Raw genomic sequence first — 12471 nt, 5'->3', positions numbered from 1 at the left:
TCATGGTGTGGTTTTTTTTTTTTTTTTTTTTTTTTCTGAAGTTTAATATTCGGTTGCAAAAAAACATGTTGGATGTCCCACCCTATTGTGGGAAAAGATCAAATAAAATTTTTATAAACTATGGTAATTTTTATTTTTTTTTTTTTTAATAATGCCTGGTTTCATAAAAAAAAAACACACACACAATTTAGTATGCGACATCCATTTTCAATGTTTAGTTCTACTATTTTTGGGGATATTGTTATTCTTTTCTTTGATGTCAGTATTTTTTTTTTTATTTTACTTCTTTTTTTTTGTATGCGTTAAATAAATATTAAAAAATATATTACTAAATAACATTAAATTTTTATATTTTGCTGCTTTTATTAAATTTAAAATGGATGGATACAGTGGTATCCCCGAATGGTAAGTCTTTTAATGATAGTTTTTTTTCAAAAATGAAAAATGTATGTTAACATTTCCAATAAAAAAATTCCATCTATTTTTTTTTTCACTTTAAAAAAAAAATGTGAATGAGGAAAGAAGTGCGTTTCCATAGAATCTGAAAAAAATTACTTTTATTCAACAAATTTCCAATTAAAATAGTTAAAAGCAAAAACATTGCAAATTCATTTGAATTCAGTCGTTGTATAGGTAGGTACAATGCAGCTTTAAAAAGAAAATTCTAGTTTCTTGTTAGTTAGTAAAATTCCTATAAATAAATTGATTTAAAAGGAATTGCATTTAGAAATTCTGATTAAAAAATTCTTCGGTGTCTAGAACTTTTTAGAGTGTAATAAAAATTTATGAGTTCAGCTTAATTCACTTTCATGATAAGAAGTTTTTTGCAGAAAATCATAGACTCAGAATAATAGAAAAAATATTTCCAAAATTACGTCCATTTCACATCAAGCTTCTACTAAAAAAAAAATATTTTTTTTATTAATTGAATTTTTAGCCAATACATATTCTTGTAGAAAATTGAACGCTCTACAAAAAAGGTTAAATACACTTTTTTGAATTATCTAACCGTTTAGTAGATATTTGAGGTCCAAAAATCGAGAAAATCTTTAAAAATTCGTTTTTTGTTCTTAATTTTGTAACAAATTGAAAAATTATAATAATCAAACGCGCATGACATATTTTTTGCTCCACAAAAAAGGTCTTGTTAACTTTTTTTATTAATCTAATCATTTGAAAGATATTCGAGGTCAAAGTTAAACAAAAATATAAAAACTTTTTTTACTTTTCAAAATGTTCTACTTCACTGAAAAGTCATTATTATTAAATTAGTAAGATGGATTATTGTAAGGGCTTAAATGTTCTACAAAAAAGTCCTTGGCATCAAATTGGTTGCTTTAACCGTTTAGAAGATATTTATATATTCTAGAGGTGTCTAGCAATCGAGTTTTCGAAGTACCAAATCAAAAAAAAACGAATTTCCAATTTTTTGACCCACCCTAAGGTGTATAGTATTTTTGATTTAAATAAGAAATTGCTGTAAAACCTTATTGAAATAGTTTCTTTAAAATTAAAGATGACTTTGTAAGCAAAGTATTTAAAATAAGGCTGTAAATATATTATAATTAATCATTTAGTTTTGAATAATAATAACATTATATCTAAAAATTCAATTTTTTTAAATTTAGAAGTATTCTTAGCGATAAACTGTGAGAATGGTATTGAATCATTAAGAAGGCATAATATTAACCGATTTTTTAACCTATTTAAAAGCAACGACTAGGTTCAAAATCCAATTTTTTGTATGTTTGTAACCTCAAAACTTTCGCATGAGTGAACCGATTTAAAATGGTACAATTTTGATCATGATCCATAAGAAAGAAGTTGGTTTTTGTTGTTTTTGTCAAAAATATAATTATTTTTAATTTATTAAAATTTTATACAAAATTGAACCAGCTGACCCGGTAGACATTTTTCTGTCCCTCCTGCTAGATGGCAAAATGATAGTGATTTCTAACTTTCAGAAAATAAAAATAAATGTTAAATAGTCCTTTTTTCTTTCTTGATTGATATTTTTTTTTAATAAAGCAAAGATGGTCATTAATTTTGTATAACATTCACATTGTACCAGCTTCATTGGTTTTGTGTTCAATTGCATCAAACATCTGACTGTGTTAAAAAATATGGAAGGTTGTTTTTTTTTTTTTTTTTCTTAAATATCGAAAGCACTGTTCGAAATGATGAAAACCCTGTGAAATTTACAGCACTTAATATTAATATTAAGATGTGAATTTCAATTTCCCATATGATTGATATCAGAAAGCTTGTGTTTTTGAGTTTAGTATTCTTAAAATCTTTAATGTTTCATCAAAAAAGCTAGAAATAATAATTTCCTTATATAAAATTAAAAGTTCTACACATTTCTATAAAAACTAATGTTTTTATTCTCTCATTTCAAAAAATCTCCTAGATGTTGTTTTTTGTGATTTTTTTTTTCAAAAATTCCAAATTTTTTTTAACTAATTCATTTTGCTTTCTTAAATTTCATTTTTTTTTTTTCAAACTCTTAATATATTTTTTACCAAGCTTGATTCGTCTTTAAAAATTTCATTTTTCTTCAAAAAAAAAAAAAAATCATTGTACATACTTAAAATTTAAATTTTTCTTGAAAAATTAAATGTTTTTATTCAAATTTAATTTGTTTTCAAAAAATCAATTTTTCTTTTAAAATTTCATTTATCTGCTTTAAAAATTTCATTTTCTTTCTTTCTTAATTTCTAATCTTTTCAAAATTTTTATTTTTCTTCAAAAATCTCATTTTTGTGCAAAAAATTTCAATTTTGTTTAAAAATTTAAATTTTATTCAAGAATTTCATTTTTTTCATCAACTCGAGTAAACACACTACATTTGCCAAGCTTAATAGGTGCATTTGGTGCTTGATATATAAAAATAAAACGTTATCACTTTCTCTTTCTCGTAAAGGCTTAGTGCGGTTCCATCATTTTTCCTGTTTAAAGTAGAATATCATAATTTTTTTAACATTGCCGTTCATTTATTGAAGAAAAAATTAAGAGAAGACTTCGATAAAGTTTCATAATAGGCTCTTTTTTTCTATTTCGAAGAACTATTACACAAACTCCATTACCATCATATTTTTTTCAAATTCCTTCCATTATACATTTAATTGTTATCTCTCATTTTTTTAATTTCAATTTCAGCTTCGTATCGCAGCACTAAATGAGCCACATTCTGGCAACATCGAAGGCATACATCGTGCCGATTTCCAGTGTCATCGACAAGCGAGAAAAGCTGGCCTTGTCGAAGAGGCATTTAGAGCTTTCCTCTCAGCGAGGTAAGTGTAATTTTTGTATTTTCTCATATCATAACAAGCAAAATCAACAAAACCACCTGCCAATTTCAATATAATCAATCAAAGTGAATATTGCTCCAAAAACTCAACTCCTTATCATCGACTAAGAGAAGATTGCGTGCGTCCTCAATTGAATTTGGGTTCCCTTCAATATGCTTCCTATAGTAATCAGCACGCGCGGCGCGTCAATTGAAATCTAAGCCAAACTGTCAAGGATAATGCCAAAAACTGAACAAAAAACAACAATGACGACCCAATAACAACCTGTTGAACTTTTTCACAGTCTTATTTTTTTTTTAGTAGAGGTGGCAAAATGGCAGCCAAAGATGTCAAAGAATCTGACATAATTTTTACGATTATCTCAGCGATTTTCTTTTTTTTTTCTGTTTGTTTCTTTATTTTATTTTGCAAGGATTTTTTTTAAGGTCTTTTAGTTTCAGCACTAAAAGTTCACAAAAATCTTCTTTCTCTAGCTCATCCTTACAAAATCGTACCTTGACAATCAAATCGAATTTGGGGGGTAAAATACATATAAAAAAAAAAAAAACATGGTGCTGTCGTCGTTTGGCGGCAACGTTTGATAAAGGTACGTGCTTAACACGGAACACTGATAAAAAGGCACACATTCAGCAGGATAAAAAAAAATATAAAAAAAAAACAATCTACGAAGGCGTAACACCGACGACGTTTTGAAATCCTTATTACACAAAAGATTGTGTTTACCTCTTGATATAAGTTTTCAGTTTTTCTTTATTTATTTTTTTTTTCTACAACACCATGAAATAATTCCCCCCACCCCCACAACTAATGTGATACAAATACTCCCAACAATGGGAAAACGTTCTTTGGCAGCCTCTCACAACGTCAAGTGTGCAAAGAGTGTCCTTTGGTATAGAAAGTTTGTTTTTTTTTGTAGGTATTTTAACTTGTTCTTTGCTTTTGTTTCACAAAACCACCCCATCCCTCTTATCCTTTCGTGGTTTGTTGGTTTATCGTGTTTATCTAGATAAAAGGTGTCTTCGTCCTTAAACACAAAAAAAAAAGATAAAAAAATAAACAGAAAATTCTGAACTTATTGTCAGAAGTTATGTTCTATGGGATACGGAACTTTTTTGGATGTGCACTTTTCTTGTAATCTTTGTGTTGTGCGTGTTTGGTTTTTAAGATGGCAAAACGTGTTCAAAAGGACTTTTCTGGCTGTTTTTTTTTTTTTCTGCAACCAACATTTTCAAGTTGTCCAATATTAGTTTTTTTTTTGGTCTTGGTGGTGTTAGATATTCCATCTGTTCTTTTATTTTATTTCTTTATCTTTTTTTTTTCTTCTAAGTTTTTGTTGTTGTTGCACCTTTTTTGTGTATGTGTGCTATCTTGTTGAGATTTTTATCATCATTGTCATCATCATATAAACACCTGTTTTTGAGATTCTAAGAATAAAACCTATCTACCCTGTGATTCGTTCGTATACCTACCCTAAGACAAAAAGCTTCTCTCACAATATGACAAGCATCACAGGAGTTCTTCTCCAAAAGGGCGAATAGCACTTTCAAAAGACATAAAAGTTGTTGAAAGGTGAATGATGTTGGTACACGCTATAGGTGAAGCTGTACACAAACAAACACACGTGTGTGACATAAAAGTAATTATCTAAAAAGATTGTCAGGTTAAATGTATATAAATAGTTATACGAGGGGGTAAAATTGTGTTTTTTGTTCTTTTCTTTTGGGTACTTTTTTTGGATTTGCTGTCAATATTTTGGGTGATATATAAGAGGAAAAAAGACGTTTTCTATTTAAGAATGCCATTAGTGATGATTTTTTTTTTTTTCTATTTTAAGCTTTACAAAAATCCATCAAATAAGTTCAAGATTAATAGACAAGGTCGTGTCATGTTGAAAGTTTTTTTTTTTTAATTTAATGATGGTTTATGATTGAAAAATGTATCCTTGTCTATTACGGGTAAACGCTGAGACTACTGGTTCAATTCTAAATATTGTTTTAATAGGTAGTTCATTTTCCTTGAGTGAAGTAAGGAATAGGTACAATAGAATAGTAGATAGGATAACTTCGGGCATTATGGCGCACCTCTCAACTACCATACTTCCAATACGCGCATTTAAATAAAACCAATGCAGAAACTTTGGCCTTCGTCGAACACTAGCCTTGTGACGATCGCAGGTCAGTGCTATTATTTTTGTGCCAAACAAAAAAGAAAACAACAAAAATATACCGGTTCTGGGTTCCAATATAATATCGCTTTGTTTTTGTTTGTGTGTATCTCGGTAGGTATACAGTGCACGTGTTTGTTGTAAAGAGTGAAACGCAGAGAACAGTTTTGGTTTGGTTATATCGCTTGTTATATTTTAACTGAAGTAAGAATTGTGTTTAGTTTTTGGAGTTTTGTGAATATGTGTATATTTTGCAATATGGCGCAGATGCAGTAGGGGCATTATGGCGTTACATTATAGCCGACTGCGCCATAATGCCCTTATGTAAAACTAATTTCAAAAGTAATTTACATAATGTCTCTACATTTTTTTAAATTTCAAATTAATCTCAATTTAACGTTAATTTTATGAAAGTTATTTACAATTATATTTCAGAAATGCCGAATATACGTAAAAAAAGTAAAGGGCTCCGAAGTAAATGGGGTTCGCCATATTGCCCGTACATAGGGCAATATGGTTTTTTTGGACTATTTTTAATTTAATTTATTTATGTTACGTTTTTATGAAATTTAATTAAAAAAAATGATTGAAATAAAAATTGTTGTCCGTAGTAAAGTTATTTGAGTTTGTGCTTAGGTATGCCATAATGCCCTAATTTACCCTACTCAGATACACAGCGAACTAATAAAAATCACGCCTTTTCACTTTATCGAACTTCGTCACAATTTCTAGAAAAAATTTTGTCTGTATTATACCCATGGTTGTAAAAATACCAATTAAAATGCATGAAATTTAAAAACAAAAATATTTATTGCAAATTAAAAAATAAAATCATTAGAAAAAAAATATTTACTGCACACTAAAAATATTTTGCATAAAAAAAATGTAGGTATTGCAAATAAAAAAAATTCTGCCTTAAAAAAAAAAAAAACAATGCAAAATGTGTGCACGAAATATTTTTTTTACTTGCTCTATAGAGCAAGTAATAGGTTTCGTGTCGAAAAAAAAAAAAAAATTAGGTTTTAATCAAAACCAACATTACGATGATGGAGGATTCCGAAAAAGTGGGTCCCGCAATTCCGTCCGTGCGTCTGTGCGGTTGTGCGTCCATCTGTACACATTTCCAGAGGCTAAACGGGTGGATGGATTTTCTTCAAATTTGGTACACATGATTTTTATGGAATTCTGAAAGTTGGTTTTTTTTTGTTTTTTTTTTATATCTCGTTTAGAACGTATACCTCCCATACAAAAAAATACGATATTACGAATTTCTCGAAAACGGCTCTAACGATTTTGATTAAACTTTGTATACGTAATATTTAAAGCAGTGGCAATAAAACTGCATTTTTATTTTTTCTCCAAAAAGTCAAATAACAAAAAAAAAATTCTTTCATTTACCAAAATTTTGCCCTAAATGTCGGCTCTTCCCCAATATCAATTTTTTTTTTTAATTTAGATCCAGCTTTTAAAATCTACAAGTAGACTAACATAAAAGTGCTTTGAACTGCAAGAGCAAGTACGTGCGACCCCAGTCGTGCATTTTATTTTAAATATTTTTCAAATTTCTTACAATTTTGACTACTTGACTATACATAAGGTTCAATGTTATAGTTGACATACATAGCTATGCAAACATTTTACATTGGATTTTTTTTTTAATGCAGAAATTTTTTTGTTTGCAATTAACTTTTTTTTTAATGCGAAATATTTTTAAATTGCAATAAAAATTTTGTTTTCAAAGCAAATATTTTTCAGTTACAATAAAAACATTTTTTTTAATTTAAAATGCATTTTTTTTTATTGACATTTCATAAATATTATTGGTTCAGTGGGTAGTTCGGTATTTAGGAGGTTCACTATACCAAGCTTTTACTGTATTTCAGTTCAAAAACATCTGCTCATTACATTTTTTTTTTTTTTTAATATACGTGGTTATTATGCTCAACTAAGATAAACGGCTTTGCTGGTCATCAAATAACCAAATTAAACACAATTCCAGTGTATAGTGCATGTGGGATAACCGAAAACAAAAATACAGTCTGAATAAAAAACGAAATACGAAAACTCTTCTTCATGATAGGTAGTTTAAAGTATTTTGTTTCGAATCTCAGTAAAGAACTTTTAAAAATAGCACTATACCAAAAAATTGCGCAATACTTAAAAGAGAGTACCTAATCAATGATATTTTTCAAAACAATGACTTTTTAGCTATTTTTTTTTTTTTTTATTTTAATTTTAATTTTCTTCAAAAATGACAAAATATTTTATTTTCTTCAAAAATAATATAAATTGCATTTCAAAAATGATTTTATTTTTCTTAAAAAAAAATGCATTTTTTTCCTACGGCTTAAATATTTCACTTTTCTCAAAAATTTTATTTTTCTTCAAAAATTTTAATACTTTTGGAAAATTAAATTTTCGTTCAATTTCTTTTTCTTCAAAAAATTTAATTTTCATCATAAATTTCATTTTCTTCTCAAATTTAATTTTCCTTCGAAAATGTATTTTCTTTCAAAACAGACGTCCCATTTTTTCATTTCAAAAGTTGCATTCAAAATTTATCATCGAAAATTAAAATTTTCCGTACAAATTGGCTTTTTTCTTCCAAAAATTCACTTTTTAATAGTTAAATTATTCTTTTAAAAAATAATTTTTATTTCAAAATTTCACTTTCTCTTAAAGGTTTAAGTTTTTTTTTACTTTCTCTCCAGTAGCATGTTTCAAACTATCAAAAACAGACCTTTATCATAGTTCTTTTTCATTTTTCGTTTTAGAAAACCGTTCATAACTTGGTTTTGAAATTGTATACAATTTTTTGATTGCCTATGTCATTCAAATTCAACTCTCTACAACCTACCCTATAAAATATAATTTTTTTTCCATCTCCTTTTACCCATATTTACCCTATTTAATGATTGAATTTTAAAAAATCCTTTATTAGTATTCACGTTTAGGTTATAACCTTTCAAATAAGCTACATTATATTAGCTTTTTTTTTTTTAATTCAAAGAGTTTAACTGAATTAATATGAATTGCATCAAGCTATACTACAACAACTTCAGGTGGAAAATGGCATTGTAATCGTTTAGAGTAGAGACAAGACCTAAAACGTATCTTGAAGTCAGGAGAACACATAAAATTAGCCACATGAAACTATTCTCAGTTTGAACTTAATTTTTTTGTTTCTACCCAAGATTTTCCAAAACCACATCTTGTATAACTCCTTTGAACCCACTCACGCATGCATATCATTAAGGTTCTGCACACTTACTTGGCGAAATGAAAACACGAACTTTAACAAATAAAAAAAAAAAAAAAAAGTAGGAAGAAACGAACAAATATTTAACTAATATGCAAGCACTGGAATCTATTATGGACCATGCCACATCCTTGTGCTACATTCGGAACGTCAGATACTAAGAGCATTATACCATCGTTGTCATCATAGTCATCGTTGTCGTCGTCGTTTTTGTGTGTCGTACGCAGATTCTAACATTATGTATCTAAAGCAAGCAAGCAGCACATCAACGTGATGCAGAACAGAAAACGTGTGTACCTCAGTTTTACCTAATTAGGGCACAAACTTTAAAGTGGAACGGTCTGAGTGTGTAACACGAAAGATACAAATACCACAGCCAGTAGCAGCATCAGTATAACACCCACCAACAGCATTTGGATCAAGTATGAGTATAGAGTTGAGTTGAGGGTATAGTGGGGATGGCTAAAGAAGCATGCGAATAAACGATAAGTGTACGGAGGTATAATGTAATGTCCAAGGACGTATTTGATATTGAAATAAGTTTCAAGGGCGTAAAATTAAGTTTTGAAAACATGTCGAAACTTTGAGACCAGCAAAAATTAATTTCTGTTAGATAATGTAATTTTCATGAAATTTTGTTTTTTTAATATGAATTCCAATTTCACTTTTTGAAGCACAATTTTTGGTGATAGTTCAAATTTTTACTTTTCTAAAACAGATGTGATTTTAATCTTACTTGTATCTCAATATCTTCTACAGCTGAATTACTTAAAATATAGAGATAAAATATTATATAATAATAAATAATATAGAGATATAAAAATATCCTTCGGTCGCGAGGACTAAAATCATAGTTTCCCAAATCCTACTATATCAAATTTAATACATTTTTGGAAACTTGTATGATTTTTTTATTTTAATATGGTAGTAGTCAGTAAGTTATTTTACCCTTCAAAACATAAATTAGTTTCGATTAAAATGGTACTAATTGACACAGAGGAAGGGACAGATTTTTTTTTCAAAATTTAATTTTTTCTCCCAAATTTAATTTTTTTTTTCTATTTTCAAAAATTTTATTTTTCGAGAGTGGATCAAAATTTTGACTTCAAAATTCTGGTTTTTAGAATCCCGTTTCTTCAAAAATTCTTAATATTTTTATAAATTTTTTACGTCCTTAATAAAAAATAATGACAAAGTTAGAAAGTAATCAAATAAATCTTGCGAATCTCACTTAAATAACTGAATAACTAAGGCCGTGTGTGATTTGTAAAATTTTTGACGCTATTTAGGTGAATAAAAAAATTTCAGCTGTATGGCTTATTGTTTAATATTGTTCTCTGCCTCTTTTCTGCCATGATTCTCCTTTTTAATAAAAAAAAAAAAACAAAACAAAACAAAACCATCTGCAAAAAAAATTTAGCTTAAATTTAACCCATTAAATTTTTAACAGCTGAACATTTTTTTTTTTCACCTCAATAGTGTCAAAAATTTTACACGGGGTTAACTATTTAACTCAATTTACATATACTGCCTAAGATGATGATTTTTCAAAATTCTGCAAAATTTTGGAAAATGTAAAAAAGCACTTTTTTTTGCAGAATTTTGTATTAAGCAAAATTATGAAAAGAAGAGTTTTGAAAGAGGAATTATGTTAAACAGAATTTTTAAATCAGAATTGTGAAAAAAGAATATAGAACCTGGCAGAACTTTGACCCAAACCTGTATGTTTTTTTCTAAAATTACATTATCGAAAAAAAAATTGTATTTATTAATAAAAGTTTCATTTATTTTTCAAAATTTCTTTTTTCTTCCAAAACTTCTTTTTCTTCAAAAATTTAATTTTTTTTTCAAAATTTCATTTTTCTTCCAAAATTTCATTTTTCTTCCAAAATTTTAATTTTCTACAAAAATTTCAATTTTCTACCAATTTTCTTCAAAAATTTAATTTTTGTTCCAAAATTTCATTTTTCTTTCAAAATTTAATTTTTCTTCCAAAATTTTAATTGTCTACAAACATTTCAATTTTCTTCCAAAATTTAATTTTTCTTCGAAAATTTCATTTGTCTACAAAAATTTAATTTTTCTACAAAGATTTCATTTTTCTAAAAAAATTTCATTTTTTCCAAAATTTACCATTTGTTTTTGTTTTCTCATCTTCAAAAATTTTTTTTTTTAATTTCAATTAAATTGAAAAAATGCCATTTTTCCTGAAAAATTTCATTATCCTTTCATTTAATCTTGTTTCAAAAATTCACTTTTCTTCCAAAATTTCATTTTTCTTACGAAATTAATTTATTAAGTTTTTTTTTCCAAAAACTTCACTTTTCTTCCAAAATTTCATTTTCTCCAAAATTTTTTTTTTTTTTAACTCTAATTTCATGTTTTTCAAAAATCTTACTTTTCTTCCAAAATTTCATTTTTCTTCAAAAATTTCATTTGTCTACTAAAATTTCATTTTTCTACAAAAATTTCATTTTTCTAAAAAAAATTACATTTTTTCCAAAATTTACCAGTTCTTCCAAAATTTTTGTTTTCTCATCTTCAAAAATTTTTTTTTTTAATTTCAATTTAATTGAAAAAATGCCATTTTTCCTCAAAAATGTTATTATCCTTTCATTTAATCTTGTTTCAAAAATTTCACTTTTCTTCCAAAGTTTCATTTTTCTAACGAAATTACTTTTTTTAGTTTTTTCTTCCCCCAAATACTTCACTTTTCTTCAAAATTTTATTTTTCTTCAAAAATTTAATTTTCCAAAAACTTGAATATTCTTTGAAAATTTTATTTATTTTTGTCTATAAATCTCTTTAACTTCACACAATTGCTATTTTCTTTAAAAATTTTAGTTTAAAACGGGTTCAAAAGTATCTTGAATAGGTAACTCTAAATGAAATTTTTACAAGGTTTAAGAGTCTATAATCTTAAAATAAAACACATACCTACTTTAAACTTTATCTGCAAAGCACATATTCCTTGTTAACAGCTCTCTTTTTTTTATAATTTTATCCTAGGCCTGCGGCAATCCTAATACACCCCCTTTTAAAAAAACAAAAGCCCCTCGGATAAGAGAATATAGCGCGCTTAACATTGTACTTTGCCAATTTGCTAGCAAGGTTGTGTAAATTCGCAACTTGACCTCAAAGTGGTGTGCAAACGAGTATATAGTAGCGTTAAATTGGCGATGTTGGTATATAAATGTATGTTATGTAGATAAAGTTGAATGAGAAGGATATGAAGATTGTAGAAAATGTAGAAACCTCAAGGCAGCATTATTATTATACTACTCCTCCATATTCTATTATATGAAGCGTTAAAGAAGACCATTTTGAACAATTCTCATTTCATTTTTTTTTTTATTATTTCACTTGTATACTCATACAAAAGAAAGAAGTTAGATACGTGTCTATTTTTGGAAAGAAAAAGAAATTTAAATGATTTATTGCAAAATACTCGGTTGTGAATTGTATGGCTTTTGTGCTCCTTAAGATATGTGTTAAAAAAACAAAAAACTTGCTATTTCATTCTATTTATCTTACTTTTTTGCTTAGTATGCAAATTGGTTACAAAATGCTAACAAATCTTCATCCGGATGTAAATGTGAATTGAGTCTGTGTGTGTATTTGTGTGAGTTTGTTGAATAAATTGCACCTGGCTCAGATGTTTATGGGCAAATCATGAATCATGAGGATGAGGGTGGTGACACACGGGCGTGAGAGAGGTTCCTCGGATGGGACAATTT

General features: G+C 27.4%; 1 protein-coding gene across 6 annotated transcripts in view; it reads left to right on the top strand.

Moving 5' to 3' along the window:
• LOC129911779 (collagen alpha-1(XVIII) chain) overlaps nt 1–12471 on the top strand; it is a 402503-nt gene that overhangs the window by 363737 nt on the left and 26295 nt on the right. For 4 of the 6 annotated variants that reach the window (XM_055989696.1, XM_055989697.1, XM_055989692.1 and 1 more), the window contains 2 exons: nt 391–405; nt 3160–3293. In XM_055989696.1, coding sequence (XP_055845671.1) covers nt 391–405; nt 3160–3293 — 149 coding nt within the window. The remainder of the gene's footprint in view (nt 1–390; nt 406–3159; nt 3294–12471) is intronic. The other 2 variants (XM_055989695.1, XM_055989693.1) reach the window with 1 other exon arrangement.

This window comes from Episyrphus balteatus, chromosome 2 (assembly GCF_945859705.1).
Source record: "Episyrphus balteatus chromosome 2, idEpiBalt1.1, whole genome shotgun sequence".
NCBI classification, from domain to species: Eukaryota; Metazoa; Arthropoda; class Insecta; order Diptera; family Syrphidae; genus Episyrphus; species Episyrphus balteatus.
This window is presented reverse-complemented; position numbering and strand designations above follow the sequence as displayed.